We start from the raw sequence: 24,914 nt of genomic DNA, 5'->3' as shown, positions 1-24,914 counted from the left end.
TCATACCTGAAGGGGAAGGAGTAAGCAAGTGGCTGTGTGGTGCTTAGTTGCCCCCTTGGCTCAAACCACAACAGATTGACATGAAATAATTTTCCAGAATTTAATTTTGATTTAGCCGTATAACAGTTGAACATTATTTACATATAAGCCAAGAACTGGTAAATTACACATTCCACTTCCATGCTAATTCTGAGAGAGCAAAACAGAATGACACAGTGAGATATTTTGTGAATATCAGGTTCCTCTGCTACAAACCTTCCCAAGTCTCTACCTATGGCAGCTCAGATACCTCAGAATCCTTAGACTGTATTGATTTTTCACTACGTCCTAGATACCTTTTATCCAACCACTTTCTAATTTCACATAAAGATGGGAAAACACAACAGAAAGCAAAAAAGAAAGTGTGGTAGAGATGTGGCAGTAAAAGTCTGGTACTGTAATATTCTAAATTCCTTGATTTGCTCAATTACTGTCCCTCGTTGCAACATTCTGTGATCAAGTGATAATGGGATTATACACAAAAATCCAAAATATACATACATAGATCATAACTAGTACCAGTATGCTCTATCATCTCAGCGTTCACAGAGAGCTGAATTTAAGTATTTGTGGAAAAGAACACTTTGGTGAGCAAGCAAACCCTTCCTTGTTTGATAGTGTATCAGTCCACTGATTTAAGAATGTACCTTTCCTACATGGATCATTTATATTAATTTCAAGAGTGCCTTGATAAGTCTTCCAAGTTGACATAATTAAAAATGTGAAAGAAAGAAGAATAGAAAAGAAGAAATGTATTACTAATATCTCCACTTAGTCTAAAAATCTTTCTTACCCGCCTGTTGAGAGCAGTTTTGCTACCAAGCTTGGTAACATCTCCAAGACTGTTCTGAGAAACTCTTCTGTCAACCTCTTCATGCAATCCTGCGGAAAGGAAAATGAAAGGCAGGCATTTTCTTCATTCATATAAACCTGACTGATCTATAAAGTAACGTTAATGATCTGTCAATCATTTAAATAGTTTGTTCCAAAAACCAGATTTTTGGAACTGTTTTGTAACTTTCATATTATCCTCCAGCATAACCTTACCTGCATTATCTGTATAGGGAATATCCCCATTAGTTGTTGAAGCTACCATCAGTTTTTTGGCATTACTAAGACCTCGGCTATTCAGAAAAACAGGCAAATGGACTATATTTCGCATGTAATCATGGCCATTTATGTTGGAATCACGCAGAACACTGTTGAGATTCTGGTTAATAGCCTTTATAATAATGTGTGGGTCACTTGCAAAAATAGCAATAAATGGGCCTTTTGAAAACAAGACTCTCACCTGTAAAAAAACGGACAGTACAGCTTGTCAATAATAGGACACAGTAACTGTGGACCTTTTGAACGTCTGACTAAACATTTTATATTCATTCTACTCAAGTTACAAAGTTGAGAGGACAAGAGATGTACAGAGATGTCAGTTTCTTCAATACAAGGTATCTAATATTAGGAACTTACCCACAATTAGAAATAAGCATACTTGACAAATCAGCAGTAGTAGTTACAGTGGAAGTCATCACCAAGAAGGTATCATGCAGTAACATCCTACCTCATCCCCCCCAAATTATTTAGATGAGAAATACTTAAATGATAAAGTACTTCAAGAGTAAGTAGGAAAACTCTTCAAACATTTTAAGTTTGTTTCAACAGGATATTAATTTTCAATAATTTACATCTGATTATTTCAAAAATTTTCAGAAGTATTAACATGCACAGTCCTACTGGATTTAATTTTCAACTTAAAAAACCCATCGCTCTTAGTGTTACAGTTATGCAAATGTACACAAATGTTAAAAGATTACAACACAGACTCTGTATAGATGCCTTCTTTCTAGAGAAAATACACAATAACTGTATGGATCTGAACTCATCTATATAGAAGAGATCATCTTTATAAAATGATCCAACTCACAGTATCAAGCATCTGTAAAACTTTGTCCTGTTCACAAGCATCCAATCCATCAATAATTACAACGAGTCTTGTCTGATTCTGAGTGAAGCTGTCAATGGTTTTTGCCATTTTGGCCATCAGTTCCACTTCACATTTCAAAACCTATAAAAATGAAAAGCAAAGAAGGAAAAGACATCTCTCTAATACTGAAAACTCACAAAAATGTATATAATTCCTTTTGCAGATTGCTGCTTGTCCCAAAAATACTTCAGTAAGTAACAAAAATAAATGCTTACAAATACCCAAAGTCCTAAATTGTCACTGACAAAATTTTAATTTCCTATTTGTACAAAAATGTACAGCAGAATTGCAAATTCCACTTTAATGTAACAAAGTATCCTTCTTCAAATTCCTTAACAATGTTATTTAAAAAGAAAGTAATATTTGTGCACTGTAAATCAGTATTTCAAGAGCAACAAAAGAGTATTTGTCACTTCAGCTAATACTCAGAAATGTCTTTGCATAAAATGTACACTAAAATTTTCTATCTGCCTTCCAGCCAAGCAAATTATGCTATTACTCTAATGCTCAGTCATTCCTACTCAGGACATGCAATCTGAAGATTTTTTAAGTTATTCAATGTCAAGTTACACATTTAACAACTTAATATAGAAATAAAGGCGAAATTCACCTGCCCTAAATTCAGCAGCTAACAGGCAGATATTAAAATCTGATCTATTCACCACTAGATTCATCTTGAATGCACATTTAAGATGACCTAAGTCATAACTCTCCAGAAATACCCACTTCTCTCCTTTGATTGCAAAGGGTGAACCTAACTCCTAATGGCTGAATAAATAGATAAATACATGCCAGGTAAATACTACTCAAAAAACAATTTTCAAGAAATACAGTAGCAAGACAGAGATAAGGTCTTCTGTGCTATAAAAATATCATTATATAATGTATTAGCTGTAATCTATGAAGGTAGTCACCATAATGCTGAAATTTATTTGCAAATAGGAGTGTAAAGAATACTTGATAAGAGCCCGATGGGTATGTTTTTTTATGTTTAGATACAACCCAGCAAAACAACAGTATTTTCTATAATTTCTCATGAAATATGTGGACTGTTTTGGAATGTTCTTTCAGCGCTATCAATCCTTCCTTAGTAAAGAGGTCTTGCAGACAGTCAGTTACACTTAGTTCTTCAACTTCAGAATATTTTAAAATTTATTAATTCTTGCCCCGATTAAATAAATGGTGCCCCATCTTAAGAAGGCTACAGGTTTGGGGTTTTGTTTCACTTTTTTTAATGGCCACTTCATATAAATGCTTACCTTCATGAACCCCTCACTTTTCAACTTGTGAAGCTTGGAGGCAGCATTGTGAAGACGTTTTCTTTGAGAATTCAAAACTGAATCCATCACTTGCCACCACGTGCGACAATTCAAGAAAAAGGCCAAGCCAACAACACAGGTAACCGATATCAGAATCACATTCACTGTCATGTTGGCTGGTTCTACATTAAAAATTGCCAGCAGTGCAATTGCAGAAACAACGCAAGACAGTATGAAAAGGAAAATCACAAAGGATGGGAGACAGCAAGTTTTCTTCCATTTCTTTTTACCTAGGAAACAAGTATTTGCTGTTAAAATAAATGTAAAATGTAATCATAGGTGAGTACAAAATCTGTTAACTTGATACTTCTCATAAAACACTAACTTGTACAAATAGTTACTGCAATGTTACCATCCAGTCACAAATATAAAAAAAAAATCATCAGGATCTTCCAAAATTCTTGAAATTATGAAGAGAAGATACTCCTTTAACATGCAGTTTATTTCCACTGTTTTCAGAAATCCACACTGGATGGAAAGTATTAAATAGATTTCACATCAGTGGTACCATCCCTTTTGTGGCACCTCCCAGTGAAGTATACTTATGCAAGTAAATCCTAGGAAAACAGTATGGTAACTACTTGGTTTTACACAGAAATCTAACAGTAATGATGCCATTGGAGAACTAAATCAAAACAGCAAGCTACAACCTGAGACTATCCTTTCTTGCATGCTAAAACATAAACAAGGAGGACTGTAGCATGTAAGGTTTGGACAGATCACAAAGGCCTCAGAGAGATTATAGACCTGTGACTTCAAACGGATTGATAAGGAAGAGACAAAGAAATACTGCAGTTGGAAGTTAGCACAGCTAAAGGACTGATCAAAGAAAGATAATAGTTTTTTCCCAAAGCAGCAGCCTCCGCCTTTAGGATTTGTACGTATCTAGTGGTGTACAAGTCTAGAAGATTCACATCTTCCATACACATTTGTTGATAACAAAGAACAGAACACAGCAATAATCTGATGCAAAATGATGACAGCTAAAAATCACTATTTGAACCAAAACGGAAAAATCAGATTTTAAATATGCAACATTGAAAGAATATTCAAGGTTTATACATGGCCCGTGTATGATATTCTAGATTCAGGTATGAGCTGAAAAGGTCTTTCACGTTACTGACATACGTGACAGATAGGAGTGTGATGCAGAACAAGCAACAGAAATGCATGGCAGGAGTGAGGGGCAAGAAGAGAAGAATGACAGCTCAGTTATAACTATACTCAGTTATAACTACACTCAGACATTTTGAAGTAGGGATGCAAGCCTCCTCTTGCTAGAAAGAGACAGGAACTGGATTAAAGAGATACTTCGGACTCATCATCAATAAAATCACAAAGAGGCTTGTCTGAGTTTAAAGATGTAACAAAAATTAAAGATGCAGGAGACTAAGAAGAAACCTATATGGAATTTCTATGAACGTCTAGAGACAAGAAACCTATGACTCTTCACCTACAAACACCTGGAGACAAGGAGATGATGTGCAAGATCAGCAAATAGATAAATTTTTTTGAAAATATCAATTAGATAGTTAGGAAGAGCACATGAAGGCAAAGCCAAGGAATACAAGAGAAACATAAGATTATATATGAAAGGGAAAAGATGATTACTACAAATAATCCCAAGAAGCCAGCACGACACTGTCATTCTCAAGTCAGTTTGGGGAGAAATTACAACATCATAAAAGCTGTTTCACTGAGTCAAGGAGAACTACAGAACATCTAATATGGAAATAAGGGTGAAAAACACCACCTCACTTTCATAAAGAACATTCAGTGAATTTGAGAAAGAACAATGAAGAGTGAGTTGTGTTCAGAACATAGCATGTTTTTTTTTTCCACCCTCTGCAAGACAAGAGTCTGAACATTTCATTTTGTGAGAGGAGACAGCATCTAACAGATTCTTCAATTTGTGGTCAAGGTCAAAATGAAATGAGAAGTAACCGATTGTAAGCAGAAGTCCTCTATGAATTGAAAGTTACCCTCAAGAATTGCATTTCTTCACAATATCATACTCTGTTCTGTGTATTTTTTTCAGAAATCTACAGATGGGACAGAAGAAAAAAGTTTGTTCCATTTGAATCAAGCAGGAATATTTCATCACATCTTCCCAGTACTGATCACAGCAATTTATAGCTTCGGACCAACATGTTCTATACATTTATTATTTCCAAGAATAAGTAATGGTCACTCATGAAAGCTCTGAATAAAAATCTAATAAACCAAACAGAAGCTTCTCTTAGCAATACTCAAAAGTATACTTTTCCCTTTACCTGACTGAGACACAATGACTTAATTGCTATGGAAAAATACAATGCTGCATCTAAAAGTATTTTATATGAATATACATTTCTAATGACACTTCTGAGAAGTATACTTCACAAAAGATATTCCTTTATGATATTAATAAAATCAAGATAAGAAAAGAAAACAGGGCATTTTTCTCTCTAAAACAATATCAAGGGTTTCCCCTTCTGTATGAATTTCTGCATGGCTATAATAGTTTCTATAAAGAGCTTATGATGTGAAAAACAGAACCCCTGATAACAGTGCATTGAAATAAAATAATCGGAAATGTCATTCAGGTAATAAAAACCTTGTGTATCTTCTGTCTTGAAAACTCGAAATAGCCTTGTTGCTAAGAAACCAAATTCCCTTTCACATGCATCAGAGAGGGTAGCAATCATCTCAGCCAATGAAGTTTCTCCACCTACACTGGACAGTCTATTGTAGTCCGTGAACAAAAATCTGAAAGAAAAAAACCCATATATTTTATATACTTTAGAAAGCTTTAAATATTTTTTGGCAACCAAAAGAAATCTTCCTGCATCTCTATAGCTGAAACTTTCTTCTTTTGGCATAAAATGGAAAATATTTAAAGACTTTATTTTTTTTAAAGTCTACATAGAATTTAAGTATTTATTTCTTCTCCTGTTATCAACCTATTCTTTGCCCTGCTTTTTATTTTAAAACTTGATTTCTTAAAAAGGTAAAAATGATCACATCACTAACAGCACCTCAGGTGGCTGTAAAAATAAAAAAAATATCTTTATGATGTCAAAACAATACTGACAAGTATTTTAAAAATTGCATTCTGAGCTATTTTCAAATATTTATGGATTAAAAAAATACAGAAGAACAAGATCACATAAAAGCACTATGAGACTAAAAATACAAGTCTCTAAACAGAGGTAAACAAAACTATAAACTACATGTCATAAATTTTCTTGCTTTCAGGTAAATTAGAAGCTTTGAGCAGTCTAGATGCCCTACTTAAAGTGGGGGCAGGAAGATAAGACAACCAAAAAGATGACCTTTACAGAAGTAGTCAGTGAAACAAGCACTAAACATTATACCCAGTAAGCTATACCAGAAAAGTAAAGTCTTATTTTGTCTGTTACAAATTTTTATTAGTGTGATATTTAAAACCCTAATACTAAAAAACCAGTACTTTTCATCAACTTCAGCACAGATTTTTTCTTGAAAACACTACTATTTTCTTCACACTAAAAAAATTTAACTACAATAACCTTCTGGGGCTACTGTTTTTCAAACAGGAATCTCAACAGCTTTTCACAGGAAGATAAACATGCATATTAATACACACAGTTTGAAAACTATCAGAGTGAACCTGAATTATTCATTCAAGAATAAATGACATAACTAACCTGACAGGTAAAGCTTTAGTGGTTTGCTCTGGTAATTCTGGTGGATTCACAAACATGAGTTTAAGAAGCAACTCTAAGTATCCAATATGTCTTGCCAACCTCGCACTTAAGACCCAGGCCCAGTTCCAGCTCTCACCCTCTCTTCGGCCACCAAAGTAAATTACAGCTAAAAATTTAAAAATTAAAATAGATGTTATGGCTATATTTCAGTCAATGCTCACAACTGAAAGAACCATGAAATCTGAACAGATAAGGCCCGGAGTTCCATAAAGGGAGCTGAATGAGAATTTTTAACAGTTATGGCTAAAAATGAGAATGGTAAGAGTAACATAATGAAGTTAACATACAAAATTATTCTTTGTTTTCAAGAATGCCGTCACAAATTACATGCAAACCACAAGAAAAGGGTCCAAAGGGATCCTATTTTCTACAATAACATTTAGTATTTTTAATGAATCACAAAGCATGTCTACAAAATAATACTGAATTCCAAAAATAAAAACCTTCACAAACTTCATATAAAATAAGACTTACTAAAGAAAATGTAGAGAACTGCTAATAAGCTGAGTGACACTGCTATTCCAAGCTTTGCATCCACTGTGAAAGCAAGCAATAAACCCAAACCTCCACACAGCAGAAGTGTGAGGAATACAATAAGCCATGAGAACTGAAACAGAGGCTCAATCTGCTGTCCTGCAAAAGTCTTCATTTCATCTAAAACAAACAAACAAACAAACAACAAACAAACAAACAAACAAAAATCAGAAAAAGACCAGTTAACATGTTAGATCATCCTAGAACAGAAATCAAAAAATGTATTATAATGAATTTCATCTTTGAGAAGAAGTTTTTTCACTAGACTGCAATGACGCTTGAATTCTTCTTCAAACATTGAGGCAAAACCCTAAGTTTTCACCCGTGCAATGAATGAAACTATTTAAATACATAACAATTGCACTGTTTGCTGCAGATTTTCTACTTTTAAAGGCATATTAAAAGCCATGACATTCCCTATCCTCCTTCAAAAGTTTAAAACATTTTATGACACCAAGAAAAATAAAACTGTCATATATGTCAAAAAAATCCCAGCACCCAAAACCTCCATCATTGAAATCTGGACCATGTTCCTCAGTCAGCCGTAACAGTACAATGTAAAGGCTTCAGTATTTATCTGTTTGTTGCGTCTTATTTACTAAAACAGGAAGTCCCAAAGAAACTTACTTAGGATCTATTGAATAAGAAACATTAAATACACACATCCAGAAAAAGATGAATGAAGAACAGGAAAAAAATACTGAAAAAGCATTTTAAAAACATCAGTTATTCAACAATAAATATCACAGTTAAAAATGCACACCATTTTTGTTTATGACATGAGGTGTGACTTGATCAAAATGAATGCAGAGATCCCATTTTGACTAATACAGCTTTTAAAAACATAGAAATCACAGAAAGTAAGAAACACCAAGATTGGTGAAAGTCTTTTGTATTACACTGAAACCTCCTAGAAAAACATTCCTTTGTTAGAAAGTTGTAACTGTAAATAAGATGCTATTTCCACTGTGGAAAATACTGACTCTTTACATACTTTGTTTGCTTTCCTATGTCATTTTAGAAAATTAAAAAGCTCCAAGTAAATAAGGGGAAAGGGGAAGAAAACTAGGCACAGAGAGACTGCAGTACAGAAAAAAGTATTAATAGCCTCAAATTTGTTTTTAAACTTAAAAAAAAAATTAAGATGACACAATGGGAGACACAATTATACTGCAGCAAAAGAGAGCTGAACCTGATCTGACACAAACCCACCCCCAGAAAGGTGTATTTCAGCTGTCCTATTGTCAGCAGGACCTAAAGTGTGGATTCACTGCTGCAGGAAACCCACAGGACAACAGACAGCACACTTAAAGATTGTCTTGATAACGTGTAAATGAACAAAACAACCTACAGATAACTGACCGTGATAACGTTTAAATCCCTTCATTACAGAAACAGAGATAGGATACACTACACGGACCAACAGATGTTGCAAAAAGTAGTAATTCCCACATGATGCTTTCCATTGGTGGATTTGAATCTACAGAAAAGGCTAAATCAAATGTTACCTTCCAGTTTCTTGAGCAAGAAAGATTTTCCACTTCCCCACTGTGCATATAAGCCTACACAGATAGGTGGCTGCATGGTTGGTTCACTCAGAATATCAGCCAAAGCACTGCTGTACAGGTCATAACCCAGCATGTCACCATCAGATTCCGTGGGAGACAAATGTCCTGTAATATGAATACCATGTTACAGGACCTTGCTTTAAGAAATCTTTTCAACATGACAATTTGCATACATAAAATCATGACAGGTTCACCTATATTTGTATACATATTCCTCCCATATAATAGCTGTTATTACTGGTACATTTCTGTTCAAAGGTAAATCATCGACATATATGTTAGGTAATTATCAAAATTATTAGAGCTTACCACAAAAGACTCAAAACCCAAAATCAGAGCAAGTCAGAGAAAATAATTCCTACATGAGTAAGATCTAAGTAAGAATAAATGGTCAGCAAAAGTTGCATAGTATCCAATGTCAAAGTGTAAAGGTAAAAGGTATGTTTGACCTTTACTAGTATTTCAGAATGACGAATTTTTTTGCCAACTTATATATTTTTTAAAGCTTTTCCATTAGTCACAACATTAAAAAAAATGAACAGTTATTACCACTTTTCACTGCAGAATTGAATAAATTCTCAATATACAATTGATGATAAAACAATATAGAAGATTGTTCAATTAAACATTAATCTCAAAAAAAGCTCAGTTGTCATCAGTCTAAGTTTAGATCTGAGGAAAATATGATTACTTATACTTACTGGCTCCAAATATCTGTGTTAAAATACTCTTCTGGTGGCTACAGTCAATATTGTAAGGTGTTTCTCCTGTTTTGTTTGGTCTATAAAGCAATCTACCATCTTTTGGATTTCTTAAGAGTAACTCAGCAAGTTTACGGCTTCTTCCACGGATGGCAATATGAAGAGGAGTATCTCCTTTCTGCAATTAAGTGAAAAAATTAGTAATATTTAACATGAATTCTGAAGATTATTAATAGACTAGTTCCACATTGTTTCAGATGCACTATTTACTTGAAATACATCTTAAGGTACTCTCAGCAGCATTAACACCTTACAGCAAGTGTTTTTTCCCCAAGAAAAGCATTACAACAGTTCCACAAAAGACATGTGAAAAGGCAGGTCTTACAATGCTAAATCCGAGGCACTATCTTCTTTCTTAAACATTCAGTTTAAGGTTCATGAAAACTGCAGTCTCTATTTAGAAACAAGCATCTACGAGCAAATTCAGGGACTTGTTTGGAACACGAGATATTCCTTGATAGAAATATTTCAATATCTGCTCCTACTTCTCCAAAAAGCTTTCCAGTAAGTTTCCTTATTATGTCAATTTAACATTATTACTTATTTCCACTAAGTATGATACTAAAAGGTTTAAAAAAGTATCAAATAAACATTCCTGTATTTAAAGGATTTACTATCAAAATTATGCATAATGCATAAAAGAACAGCAACAAACCATTGTGTTTGTCCTTGGCATTACTTATGTGTAATGGCTACTAATCGAAAACAAACATCAGTGACAAATAACAACTGTTCTCTAAACTCTTTTTTAAAGTGTATTAAGAAACAGTATTTTTATCTGTGAAATTCTTACTTCTGACCTGGAATTTTTTATTTTCATATTACTGAAAGCACTCTAATACAAACAAAAAAATGAAATATTAATGGTGGGAATAAACTTAGATTTAAATATTCTGATCTACTTAATTATTAAGCATATGGAAAATTAAGCAGTGAAGTATTCTGGTCTATTTAATTATTTAGCATATGGAAAGCTCTCTCCCCGTTTTAGCCTTGACAGGTCACTGCAAAATTCTGCTGCAAAACTAAAAATTATTAAATATACTAAAGAAAACAAACAAATACTCTTTACCTTGTCTACAGCAGAGACTTTAGCTCCTTTGTCCAGAAGAAGCTCTACTATTTCAATATTTCTCATCTTGGTTGCCTTGATAAGTGGTGTTTCTCCATCCTAACAGGGAAAAGTAGGCATAATAAAAAATCTTCAAAAAACACCATCAAAAACTAGAGATAGTATAACAAATTAAATCCCAAACTTACAAAAGAATTTTCATTTCTGTGCAATTAATATTTCAAGTGCATAGGTTCTCTAACAAGTATCACCGACCCTTTATCCTAGATTGATTAGTATTGCAGAACAAAATACAAGTGCAAAATACATTTCTGTTAAAGAGTGTGAGAGAAAGAAAAGGCTCAGATGTAATACAAAGTATTTGAAGAGACACAGGAATGAGGTAATTCACTGCTTTTCAAGCTTAGCAGTATCAGAAGCCTCTTCCTCACTTCCCAGCATGTGCTCTCTACTCCTTATCGCTGATCGAGTCAATGTTGCTGAGGTGAAGCATCCACACACTCCCCACTAAATTTCAGTAGTCCCAGGAAGGGGACATTATCATTTCTAAAAATAAATTCTGTATTTCAGAAAAAAAAAAAAAAAAGTTGAGTGGGGGTTTAGTGGGTTTTTTTGGTAGTGTTTGTTGTTTTGTTGTGCTGGGGGTTTTGTTGTGTTTGTTGGTTGTTGGATTTTGGGGGGGGAGGTTTTGTTTCTATGGTATGTAAGTTAGACACACTTCAGAAAAACTGCATTTCTGATCTTAATGTCACACACAGATGTTGAACAAGGCAAATTATGTCCTCAACTAAAATTCTAATATAGTTACCTTTGTACACGTTTCAGTATCAGGGTTGCATTGCAAGATATCCCTCACCATTGTAGCATTTCCTTTCTCAACTGCCCAATATAAAGCAGTTTTATTATCCTGGAAAAAAAAAAGTATTAAATGTTAACAGTACTTTCATTCAGTTGGATTAATTTTTAAAACTGTATATAAAATACAACCACAATATTGAAAACAGTACATAACTCAGCAAATTTTAGCACCATTCAGGGCTCCCAAATGCACAGCAATAGAACTTGGGAGGGGTGGAAATCTGGCCATATAATACAAATCTATTTTAAAAACCTGTGCAAAATATATTAATAGCTGTAACAATCCAAGCAGATTCAACCTGTCTTGAAATAGTTTCCAAAACTATATAAGGGTATTTAGTTGCAACTCAAATATATATTTTTTCTAATGAAATAAAACAACTGTTGCCTTTTTAACCCCTATTATGTAATAGTCATGTTCTCTTATGCCTTAAATTAAAAAATTCTCTCCTATTAGGAGGTACTAAACACCTCCAGGCCTTTAAAGAGTTCAATTTTCTTCTCAACTTTACAGCATAGCCGAATAAAAACGTACTAGGGACCTGGTTGGCTGCTCTAAAAACAGGACATACAAGCTGGAACGCTGTACAAGTAGAAGGACATGAAAGTCAACACAAAGTACCAGAATGCAGACCAGCCATACATTCTGTCACTGAACTGGGGGGAATGGCTGATAGCTGAAGATCTGCTTGTGTCACCTTTCATTTTTTCCACAAATGTGTCTATCCCAGGAAGTCTCTATGCCTGCAATCTTTTTGTAACCTTCTAACTGTACCACGACTCTTTGATGCGCACTTGTGTAGAGACATTAAAGAAAAGCCTCTGAACACACACTTGTGTCTGAGCAGGAATGTCAAAGTCCTCCTTGCAACCTTCTCCCTTGCTTCTTTCATTTGCAGTTCTTTCTCTCCCACTTCTGGACTTCACAGCAAACTCAGTTTTAAGCCTTTCTTGACAGTTTAACAAGCCTGGTCACTAAGATTTCTTTCCTCTCTGGTCACCTGGGCTTCATGTCCTCTGTCCTTCAGTCAAGTGGCTTTCAACAAGAGCCTGAGGAAGCTGACTCCTTGCTAGCAATATCAGCTGCATAGGCAGGCACTGGTCTACCAGATGATCCCAGCTGGGCCCTTCCCCCTTACCACAAGGGCTTAGGAAAACACCAGTCAGAGCCCTGTAGTCATGTTTCATCTGCTCAAGGTCTCCCCTGACTAGTGTCCTTACAAGCAGCAAGGAACACAGTTGCTGGAAGGCTGGACAAGGCTCTGCAATCTTTCTGGAACATCACAGATCTGGGCAGACAGCAAATCTCTATAGAACAGGTCTGTCTGGCAGACAGGTACTGCAGTGCTGAACAGCAGGGGAGTTGCTAAACACTAGCCCTCATAGCCAATTCTGATACTGCTGGTCCTAATCCGAAGATCTGAATCACACAGCCAGAATCTTCCTCTTGCTGTGTCAACGAGGCCACAAATGTATTCTCTAGATTAATCACTGCAAATGGCTAAACAGACATCTTCACGCTGCCAGCAGTCACAAGCTTCCCCACTCCCAAGGAGGTTAGGTTCTCTTGCTGTTTCTGTATTGCCTTGGTCATATCAAGACGCTGAAAAGCTCCAGACTTTTAGACTCATGTCAACAAGAAGCTGGCATGTTAGAGAAAGAGATCCAACCACTACTACTTCTCCAAACTAAAAGTTTCTTGGCTTCTCAAAGAGGCTCTGCATCAATAGCAGGCACTTAATCTTTGCAGCTCTCAGTGACTAGTTAAGTTTTGTGTTCAAACTTGGCAGAATATATGTGCCTGTGAGCAGAGCGATTTGAACAGCTTCAAGCAAAAGAAAGTAAATTGAATGTAACAAAAACAAGTACCATGTTGAGCAAGAGTGCTTTTGGTAGAAGAATAAAACCAGTACCTTAATCAAAGGGAAAAAAAAAAAGAAGGGGTAGGTAGAAAACATGGAAATCTCTGACAACACTGCTTAATGTGAGAAAGGAAGTTAGCGAAGGAGACAAGAACTAACCAAAAGCATAGTGACAGAACTGCACTGACAACAGATGATCTAAGGTGTATTGTATTTTAATATATTGATATTAAATTTAAAATATTATTAAAATTAAAATATTAAAGGTTTTAAGTATTTAATTAATCTGTTCAGTAGTGCAGATAAAATAAGTTCAATTTACGTATTTTGATTTTCGATCCTTATACAAATTTAACCGAAACAATGCCACTTAAGTCATTACAAATACATATGTCTTGTATTTTAAAAATTGCACAGCAATATGATGTATTTTTAATGTTTGATGGCAATCTTGAGTTTCCTACAGAGTAAACTGAGAAAGTTTTTAAAGCCCTGTTTTTAGAAAGTGTAATTCTTTGGTATTCAAATTCACATCCTATTTAAGAATTACTCTAACATTTACACTGTTGTACTTACCTGACCTCTGATATCTATATCAGCATATTTATGGAGCAGGGCCCTCACAATTTCAACATGACCTCCTCTAACAGCCCCAATCAGCACTGTATCTCCACTCTAAAAAAAAATATGAAAGAATACTGAAGATTAATTAGTACTATTTAGCAAGAAGAAATGCAGCACAGAATAAATTTAGCCTCAAAATATACATTATGCCTATTTACATCAAGAAATATGCACTCAATTTAAAGATATAAAAAGTAGTTCTATCTCTGCAAAAAACAGGTATAAAGAAAAAAACTGCAGGCCCCATTTTTTATTTTTTGCAGAGAGATGAAATATTATACATTTATGACAAAACAAACACCCCCAAAATAGATCCAGCTTAAACCACTATCCTAAAAAATAACAGCACAAATTAATAATGAATATGAAAAAAATCCAGCTGTTCTCTATGTTCATAGGAAGACCAATCACTCACAGTAATAACCTCTTTACAATCAGACAAGTAATTACTCACAGTAATAACCTCTTTACAATCAGACAAGAATGTTGGCTGTCTCCTTTAGACGTTTCACAGCTGACAAAAGTTCTTCAAGAAATTTAACCCTTTTTTTGAGCAGATTTGACTGCTATCCTGTTTACATACACTATGCTGTTATAAAGAAAAGAAGCAAAAGGCTGATTCTATAGCAAATTGATCAAAAGAAAAAATATTTTGCTGGGTAAATGGACTTGTATATACACAAAAAGTTACAATTCTGAGGGATTTATTTGGTTTTTTATATAGGTGTCTTGGAACTGTCTGCAGTGTCTTCTTGATAGCCAGGTTTTGGCTGAGTGTCAGAGACAGGCCTGGGGCTATAGGTGGTTAGATACCTAAACTTAGGTGCCTCTGTCAAGATCAGTGTTTTAGTTCAGAACAGTAATACAGTTTTCAGACTGAATTCCCAATCCTTAAATTGAATTGCTTGGGGTTGCAGAGAAGACAGGAAAATCTCCTAATATTTGCCTCATAATTTTAAAAGGATTTTTGCATGCACTTTCCTATATTTCAAGTGTCAGCTTAGTGCATTTCTTAGATGATTAAGTACTGAGCTGAAGTGTCACATGAGTCAACAAACTATCTCAGGCACATACCAAAGCAAAACTTTAAATATTTAAGAAAATACTTTGCAATCTCCCTTCCTACCTCTTCTGTCACAAAATCCTACAACTGTCTGCATTCCTGTGCTTTTAGCAAGGACAAATTACAGCTTTCAGTATCACTGACTGTATTCCAAAAATACATCAAACAATAAGCAGTCAGTTTCAAATGCTAGAGCAGGTTTTGATAAGGAAAATTTCTTGGTTTGCAGCCAGGTATGCAATGACTGTGCCTGATAAGGGCTCTACCTACAACTGAGCTTTCTAACGGAATTCCACACCTGTGGTTTAGCTATACTTTTATTATTTATACTTTTAGCTACACTTGTATTTATTTTTCCTGTTTCATCATTAAAAAAAAAAAACAAACCAACACCAAAACCACACTCTGGGCACTGCCCATACTGCATGGCTTCTACTGAACAATGCAATTACTGCTCAAGTACACAGTGCACCTTTCAACAGTTACATTTATATGTCTAACCCAGAGCTGATGTCTTCCTCTAATATATGCAAGTTTCCTAGTAAAAATCTTCACTCTAAAAGATAAAGGTAGACACTGAATGAACTACATTCTTTTTTATCGTCTCCATTGTTATACAATTTTAACAGCATTACCCATGTGTATTAATACAAAAAGCCCCATCCCAAACCTGCAAGTTAGTTCAGTATTAGCCTTATGTTACAGATACGACAAATATACAACCATAAATCATTTCCATGCCCTATGAAAACTCACAATTCAAGAATCTCAAAGAGTAGTTTCTGTAGTTTACCCTTTACCTTCACACAGCAACATTTGCCACAGCATACCTGTAATAGCAATACATAAAAATACCCCTAGGTGGCAGAAAAATCAGAAAGCTAGAAAAATGATGTACCCACAAATTTGTGTACACTGGTATTTAAATATATATTATTACTATTTCACATATACAAACCCACGATTATTATGAAAATTTACTCACTCTATCAGGAATGTTCACATAAGTTCCGGCATCAAGAAGATCCTGCACAATTTCAGTATGTCCCTCCTTTGATGCAATCATCAAAGCTGTATTTCCATCTTTATCCGTTAAGTTTACATTCGGGTTCCTTTTTAGTATTTCTTTTACTGAGTCGGTATATCCACCCTTCACTGCTACAATAAGTGCAGTCATAGAATTCTATAAACAAAACCAACAGATTTTATTGTAGAGTGGATATAGAAATCATCACTATATCAGCAGTTTAAGAAAAGAACACTCACTGGCATTACTTTCTTAGCTATCCAAATTTTATTTCAGTTTTGTGTTTTAAAGTTCACTTGCTATGCTATTTTTAAAAAAGAAATAAACTAAGTACTATAGTAGACAACACTTCAAATGCAAACAGTAAAGCTCAGACCAGTTTATTCTGACTCCCGAATGTCACATACACGGTAAAATAGATTTCTTGCCATATGGGAACATAGTACTATCAGAGCACCCAGGCCTGCCAGTACCACTTACAAAGAGGTTTTTTGACGAACTTTAGAAATAATCATATGAATACCAAAAGTTGTCCTAATTTTCCACTTAACTTCTACTGTGTTTTTTTTTTTTAATTTTCACAAGCATTTTAAGTGTCTTATACAACAAAAAATTAAAATCTGTTTTGTTTAAAAACAATATGCAGCTGAAAACTTCTAAAAAATGTCCAACTTCTGAAAAGGCACAACAGTCATTATTATTTTCAAAAGATGCTTTGTGTTTGATTTACTTTCCAAATAGCACGGCAGAAGTAGTTGTTTGACATATGAGGCTTGGGTACTGAATGAATTTTAATAGTGTTAAATAGTGTTGTCCTTCAGAGGACAATAACCTATATGAAATTTACGTTCATTAAAATTTACACTTTACATAATGTGTCAACTGTCAATACAACTTCCCAGTTACATAGTATTTTTATTAAAAGGCACAAAGAACTTTAAATAACTCTCACATGTAATTTGCAAATATCTGGAATATACTCCAACATCAACATTTCATCTTGTTTCATGTATTCCTTGGTATTTGTATTAAAAAAAACCAAAACAGGACATGCAAACGCAGGTACCCACACCCTGTCTCCAGAAAATGAGTAGTTACTTACAGCTCCTTCTTGATCAACATCAGCTCCCATCTGCAGCAAGTATTTCACACACTCCAAATGACCCTTTCTTGCTGCCCAAACCAGTGGCGTGGTTCCATACTGAAAAAATATTTATTACATTTTATCACATTTCTCTCTGTATTTAGTATCCTCTATAATCAAGTATTCATCCTATTACTGTGTTACCTTTTACAAAGATATAATTTGGTCTGGTGAATTAACACAAGCATTTGAAAAGCCACTTTAACTTCTTCATTGTAGATGACAGCCGTAAGAATTATTTTTCTATGCAATCTGGGATAGCAAGGTTTCCAATATCTTAGAAATACAGTTAATTGAAATATATGTTCACAACCATTTTCAGCATACTAGAGAAAAACCTCCTGCAAATATAAAAACTTACCCTAGCACACTAATTCTAATCTTATGGGCAAAATATAACAGTGGGTGTTTTTCCAACCAAAAACTTATAGATTTTTATTTTTCAAATAAAACTTACTTTTACAAGAAATTTACTAAGCATTAAAAAAATTAAGTATTACATAAATATAACTTACCTTGTCAGAGCAGTTCACTTTAGCTCCATGCTGCAGTAAGAGATGTACTATATCTGAGTGGCCCCGTCCCGCTGCCCAAATAATTGGATAAACACTGTATTGCTTAAAATTAAGAACAAAAAACCACCATATGAAATAAAACCATAGTCTTATTTTTTCATTAACAACACTCCAAGAGACTATAAACCCATAGAAGGAATATAAAGAAATAAATCTGCCTACATATCATTAACTGTTGCCTAGTACATTGTCTAGATGATTTCTAGGAATATATCTACTGTTTTGCATCAATTTTGTTTTTAACTCCTTAGCCAAGATTTAAAAATTCACATTCACATCTTAATATAAACATCTGTAACGTAAGAGAGAAGCAAAAGACAGCTATGCAATATCCTGAAGTGCTCGGGACTGTGGATCACTGATACCATGCACACAGAAGTGGCAGATGCAAACCAGATGAAACCGACAATCAGAAAGGTAAGTCGCTACTGTTCTTCCTTGATTGTTCACTGTTGCCTCAAACACCAGAGAGCTGGCAGTATAAAGAAATTGCGCATTCACGTTTCAACATGCCTACTCTTTTATAGAATATGCTTATAAAATTAAATCTCAAAATCTTAGGTTTTTAATTCTCTTACACATGTATGGTACATATTTATATGATCTAGCACATTTGGTAGCTATTATGAAACAATTAAAACAAATTATTGTTTCTAAATTGCACATTAGTTACTCCATTAACTTCTACAGATGCAGAAAAATGACAATTGTTATACAAGTAGCATTAGATACACTACTTTTCAATTATCTCTTCTCTTGCTAATTTGAATCTTATTAAGAGCTATACACTCATTTAACACAAAAATTTAAAATTAATCAAAAAACAGCAGTTGTCATACAGATTATTAAAGCATACCCTTTATATATAAAGTATAGTGAATAATGTTATATTGCAAAAAAATGCAAAATTTTAAATCAAGATGAGTGTACAATTCAGGAATGTAAACATTTGGGAGGAGGGGGGCTTTAAGACTAAAACGTACCATTCCTGTGATGTTTGGATTTGCTCCTTTCTCGAGCAGTAGTTTAGCTACTTCCGTTCGGCCTTTATATGATGCCCACATCAGAGCAGTCCATCCTCCCTGGCAAGCAGAATTCAAAGAACTGTAAAAACTGAAAAATACTCTTTAGAAACCTAATTAAGGATTTTATTTCATTTTGTATTTGTACTAAGTCTGTTTTGCAAATCCAAAACATAATAAGGATTGACTACAAAACCTCATAATCCTACCTATATAGAATAAGCACGTGTATGAAAGTACTGATTTCCTCCTGTATGCAAAACTTGGGAGAATAGAGTCCTCAGTGTTCCCGAATTTGTTGTAAACACTCAACTCAGACTTCAAGTACATACAAATCTTATCACTGAATAAACAAACCAAAAAGAAAGCACTATCTTAAAACAAAAGTCTAGAATCCAAATAAATTATCGTGAAGGGTTTACCTGGCTTTCATAAAGTAACATGTGTCCTCTCAAGGGAGTAATATGAGCAAAAAATTTCAAACTACACTGGTGTGTTCATTTAAGTTTGTAAACTAGAAGACAATGAGGTTTCACTACCTAAGGCATTTGACAGGTCAGGTAACCAAAATTAATTTTAAAATAACAGTATGCATCTGATAACTCTAAGGACCATTTTTATTTGATTCTTTATAATATACTTTTGGAAAGGTAAAAGATTCCTCTCAGACTGACACAGACCTAGAAATCAACCACTGGCCACATGGATGTACTTTACACTTAAGAAAAAGCTAGATTAACAAGACACAGCAAGATGCCTCAGCCTTCAGACAGAGTGGAACTTCACTAGAGGAGAGTTCAAGTGCTTCCTTTAATTGGTTTCCCATACACTAAATTAAGCAGAACAAACTTAAGTCCTTGCAGGTACCCAACTCCCTCTTCGGTCAATGGAGACAAGTCTATAGGTCTTCAGAGGCATCTGACCTTCTAATCATGGAATTCTGCAATTCCTTAGGTGGACTGGACTACAGTGCCCACTTTGCCATACCAAAAATTTGGTTAAGATGAATAAAAACAAATTACAGGATATCAAGAACAATCATGGTTGTCCAGAGAAAAAGTAAACATGGACAGGTATCTTACAGGAAAAGATAATATTTACTTTACCAGAATATTTTTAAAAAAGCCACCAACACGAAAAAATCCCCAACAAACCAACCCTCTCCCCCCAAAAAAACCCACCCACACAAAACACACGCAAAAATCAAACTATTCTTCAGTTTAGCTTTTTTCCAAAGCAAATTGAGGAAAAAAAAAAAAGCAGCCCTATAAAATAAGTTGCATTTATTAACACTAAAGCTACTATTTCACAGCTGTAAAAACAGTATTTAAACATATGTTCTTTTCCATTTTAACAACACATAATTTAAAAGAATAAACGATCTTTTGAGTTGTTTTACAAAACTGAAAATCTTCAACTTCAGAGTTCCTGTTCTTCTTACTAGAAACTATTTTATTTTTACACTAGGACAACACATACCAAATCTCGATGCTCCAAACTGACATTATAATTGAGTAGCTCTTCTACAATAGCTGCATGTCCTTCTTTGGCTGCTGAAATAAGAGCTGTCCAGTTATCCTAAAAACCAAAAAATTTAAAAGTCATATTCAATATTTCAATACAATTACCTTGTTTTTCTAGTGCTTCACCAATAGGAAATCCACAACCTCTTAAAAAATTTGTCCTTAAAAAAATAAGTAATAAACTCACACACTGCCTGACAGTTATACACATGAAAATACAGACCAACAACTACTCCAAATATCCCCTCCAATTATCTCCTCTCCTACCCAATACCCATCACTCTCTACTTCTCAGTTCACTGCAGGTCAGCTTCTTAAGCATTTTATTGAGGAAGCAACACCTACAAATGATTAGAGAATGAGGGTCAAGGCACTGAGAACTGCTAAGTGGGAATAAGATTGCAACCAAGACCACAGAAAATGGTGGTGGTCCATCTCCACATATAGTGGGTGACAGCACCCAAGGGGCTAATATGCAGCGGAATTTGGACCACAGCTTCTTAGATTTATGATCATTTCAGGAGATACATTTCCTCATGCACTATGCTTATCTTCCATCCACTGCTCAAACCACATCAAGATGTGGACTACTGTTTTATGTGCTATACACATATAAATATAGCATGGTAACTGTTCTTCCTATAAGTACATAAACTTTTAAGATATACAGCAAATATAATTAAATGTCTCCAAAAATAGACCTTTTTTTTTTTTAAAAAAAAAAAAAAAGAAAAAAAAGACAGGTTTCATAACAGACCTTTCCTGGATATTTACACTGCTACAATTAAACTAAGCACAGACAAAAAAACCCTCACAAGCAACGTCCTTTTCATCTTTATCAGAGTGTCACAGAGTAACAGAACAGTTTGGGTTGGAAGGGACCTTAAAGATTATCTAGTTCCAACTTCTGTGATATGAGCAGGGACACGTTCTACTAGACCAGGCTGCTCAAAGCCGTGTCCAACCTGGCCTTGAACACTGCCAGGGAGGGGGCAGCAACAACTTCTCTGGGCAATCTGTTCCATAGCCTTACCACCCTCATGGTAAAGAATTTCCTCCTTACAGCTAATTGAAATCTGCCCTCTTTCAGTTTAAAGCCATTACCTCTCATCCTATCACTACACCCTCCATCTTTTCTGTAGCCCACTTTAAGTACTGGAAGGCCACTACAAGGTCTTCCTGGAGCCTTCTCCCAGGCTGAACAACCCCAACTCTCAGCGCCTGTCCTCATCAGGGGGGTATTCCAGCCCCCTGATCATCTTTGTGGCCTCCTCTGGACCAGCTTGAGCAGGTCCATGTTCTTCTTATGCTGGGGGCCCCAAGAGTTGGACACAGTTCTGCAGGTGCGGTCTCACAAGAGCAGAGGGGGACAATCCCCTCCCTTGACCTGCTGGTGACACTTTTGATGCATCCCAGGATATAGCTGGCTTTCTGGGCTGTGAACACATATTGCTGGCTCATATTCAGTTTTCCACCCACTAAGTCCTTCTCTGCAAGGCTACTCTCAATCGATCACCCAGGCTGTATTTGTGCTTGGGATTGCCCTGACCCATAGGCAGAACCCTGCACTTGGCCTTGTTGAACTTCATGAGGTTTGCACAGCCCCACCTCTCCAGCCTGTCCAGGTCCCTCTGAATGGCACATCCCTTCCCTCCAGCGTGTCGACCGCACCACACAGATTGGTGTCCTTGACAAACCGGCTAAGGGTGCACTCAATCCCACTGTCCATGTCACCAAAGAAGATAATTAATCGGCGCCAGACCCAACACCAACCCCTGAGGAAGGCCACTCATCAATGCTCTCCACTTGGACTTTTTGCTGTTGACCACAACTCTTTCAGTGCAGCCATCCAGCCAATTCTTTATCCACTGAGTGGTCCATCCATCAAGTCCATATCTCTCCAATTTAGAGACAAGGATGTCATGTGGGACAGTGTCAAATGGCTTTGCCCAAGTCCAGGTAGATGACATCAGTTGCTCTTCCCTTATCCACAAATGCTGTAACCCCATTGTAGATGGCCACCAAATTTGTCGGGCACAATTTGCCCTCAGTGAAGCCATGATGGCTGTCACCAATCGCCTCCTTATTTTCCATGTGCCCTAGCATCATTTCCAGGAGGATCCACTTCATGATCTTACTGGGCACAGAGGTGACAGACACTGACTCTGACACTGACCCAAAGAGCCTCTATCCTTCCATTCCAATGCTCCAGCCACAGGAGCCATCCCACCACATCTCCATGATGCCAATAAGATCGTAGCCCTGCAGGCATGTGCATGTCTCTAACTCCTCTTGTTTATTCCCCATGCTACATGCGTTTGCATAGAGGCATTTAAGTTGGGTCCCTCACGAAGCCGACTGACTAGCTGAAATTCCTTTGTGCTGCTCTTCAGGTGCTCTCCTGCTGATCTGTGACCCTGCAACAGGCTCCGGGCATCTATTACTGGCACTGGCATCAAGCTGGTAGGAGTAGCATGGATTCAGGTTCCTCTCCTGCTGCCAATATACAGAACTTTCAAAGCTTTTTTTGACACCACCTCTGTCCTATTCACCCTTTCTGGGCATCTTTTACCTAGAGTCAACCTCTTCTGCAAAAGCAGGAAGACAATTCATAAATCGAAGCCCTTCTCTGCCACTGTTCTGGCTTTCACCTGAAATAATCCTTTAACCTAAACTCTCCCTTACTATTTATTGAAAAAAGCCAAAACCAAGATCCCAACATACTACACATCACTGAGATGAGCGAAATCACTTGGACCTCATTTCTGATGCTGTATTTCCCTATTACACCTATCTTTTTATGTCAACTACTGCCAATCCTATTATTATAGCTTCCAAGTACTAATTTCCCAGAAGAAACAGCAGCAGCACTCAACAGAGACCCTCAGACATTTAAAACATATTAAATATCTCTATTTTTTAATGAGGCATTGAATCAAAGGAATACCTAGCCAAGCAGTTTTGGATAAAATTCTCATATGTCATAATCTTCCACCTTTTTATTTCCCCTCTCCTCAACACTGACCTAAATTCCTTTTGCATGCCTGCCTCTTGAAATTTCTTCTTTCTCTACTGCTAGGTACCATCACACAAAGCACTAATACTTACTGCATCTTCCAAGTTGCAATTAGCTCCCTTCTTGAGAAGCTCCTGGACAATTTCTAAATTGCCTTGCTCAGCAGCCAACATGAGTGGAGTCTGGCCATTCTGAAATCAACATTATAGGAAAAGTGATGCATTGGAAAGTGATGCAAATGACGCACGTATATCAATAATTAAAGGCCAAAAACTACAGAGGAACGTTAAAGTAATTTCCAGTTTTTAACTGCCAGTGAGCAGCAGTGAACAGTTTTCAAACCATGCAGCAAACTTGTAATAAAAATGGAGACCATGATATTAAACCCTGTCCCAGAAGAGATAGAAAACCCAAACAAAAAAAAAATCAGACATTAAAAATGGCTATAAAAAAGAGTTACATGGTTAAATTTCTTTCTAAATAATTTGCCCACTGAAGACATCTCTAATACAGCCTGTTAAAGCTTTACATCTTGAAATAACTCAGTCACATTGTTTAGAAATTAACAAATAAATACATCTAGCCTAGGAACTACAATGGTCATGAAAATATGTACACTGATTCAGAGTAGCAGTAAGATTTCTTGATGAAGTCTTGGAAAAAAATAGTCAAGTTATATGCCACACTTTCATTTGACAGCATACCAAATACAGACATCGCTCCTGCCCTGTACAACACTGTTTCTTAACAGCCTTATCTCAGGGAAGTTGAAAGATAGAAAAGTTAATTTATTTGCCTTCAAAGATGCTTTAAAAGTCAGTTACAATCTGTCACCCTTCTATCAGCCTACTTCTGCGTCAGCAAACTTCTGAGATACAATGGCTCTGCATGATGAAAAGTAAAACTTAATGAATTTGACAGTAAATTTGTTAATTTCAACAAGCTTAATAAATGAAGATTATTTTTCCTGACCTCTCTTCTGTCTTGTCCCTGTACCTTATAGAAAATTCAGAATTATCTAGTTTCTAGATAATGCAAAAGCTACTTTAGGAGTTATATACCCACAATTTCCCTGAAAAGAATAAAAATCTATGCAGAATCAGAATACAGTCAGATCACTAATCTTCATTAGTAAAGCAGTTAACAGTAAGAATAATAAAGATATTTGATGCCTTCTTTTTGCTCTTTATGTATTAAA

At 35.6% G+C, this 24,914-nt stretch overlaps 1 protein-coding gene across 3 annotated transcripts in view; it reads right to left on the bottom strand.

Annotated features, from left to right (window-relative positions):
• The window catches only part of KIDINS220 (kinase D interacting substrate 220), a 77,625-nt gene that overhangs the window by 42,959 nt on the left and 9,752 nt on the right, over positions 1-24,914 (bottom strand). For all 3 annotated transcript variants that reach the window (XM_026844094.1, XM_026844095.1, XM_026844096.1), the window contains exons 3-20: positions 23,809-23,907; positions 20,657-20,755; positions 19,139-19,237; positions 18,096-18,197; positions 17,539-17,637; positions 16,395-16,592; positions 14,299-14,397; positions 11,811-11,909; positions 11,003-11,101; positions 9,871-10,048; positions 9,110-9,274; positions 7,542-7,721; positions 7,008-7,173; positions 5,936-6,087; positions 3,280-3,569; positions 1,961-2,101; positions 1,087-1,330; positions 833-921 (exon numbers count right to left, since the gene is read on the bottom strand). In XM_026844094.1, coding sequence (XP_026699895.1) covers positions 833-921; positions 1,087-1,330; positions 1,961-2,101; positions 3,280-3,569; positions 5,936-6,087; positions 7,008-7,173; positions 7,542-7,721; positions 9,110-9,274; positions 9,871-10,048; positions 11,003-11,101; positions 11,811-11,909; positions 14,299-14,397; positions 16,395-16,592; positions 17,539-17,637; positions 18,096-18,197; positions 19,139-19,237; positions 20,657-20,755; positions 23,809-23,907 — 2,598 coding nt within the window. The remainder of the gene's footprint in view (positions 1-832; positions 922-1,086; positions 1,331-1,960; positions 2,102-3,279; positions 3,570-5,935; positions 6,088-7,007; positions 7,174-7,541; positions 7,722-9,109; positions 9,275-9,870; positions 10,049-11,002; positions 11,102-11,810; positions 11,910-14,298; positions 14,398-16,394; positions 16,593-17,538; positions 17,638-18,095; positions 18,198-19,138; positions 19,238-20,656; positions 20,756-23,808; positions 23,908-24,914) is intronic.

This window comes from Athene cunicularia (assembly GCF_003259725.1).
Source record: "Athene cunicularia isolate RWA chromosome 3 unlocalized genomic scaffold, athCun1 chr3_part1, whole genome shotgun sequence".
NCBI classification, from domain to species: Eukaryota; Metazoa; Chordata; class Aves; order Strigiformes; family Strigidae; genus Athene; species Athene cunicularia.
The sequence above is the reverse complement of the archived record's forward strand: the minus strand, read 5'-3'. Positions and strand labels throughout refer to the sequence as shown.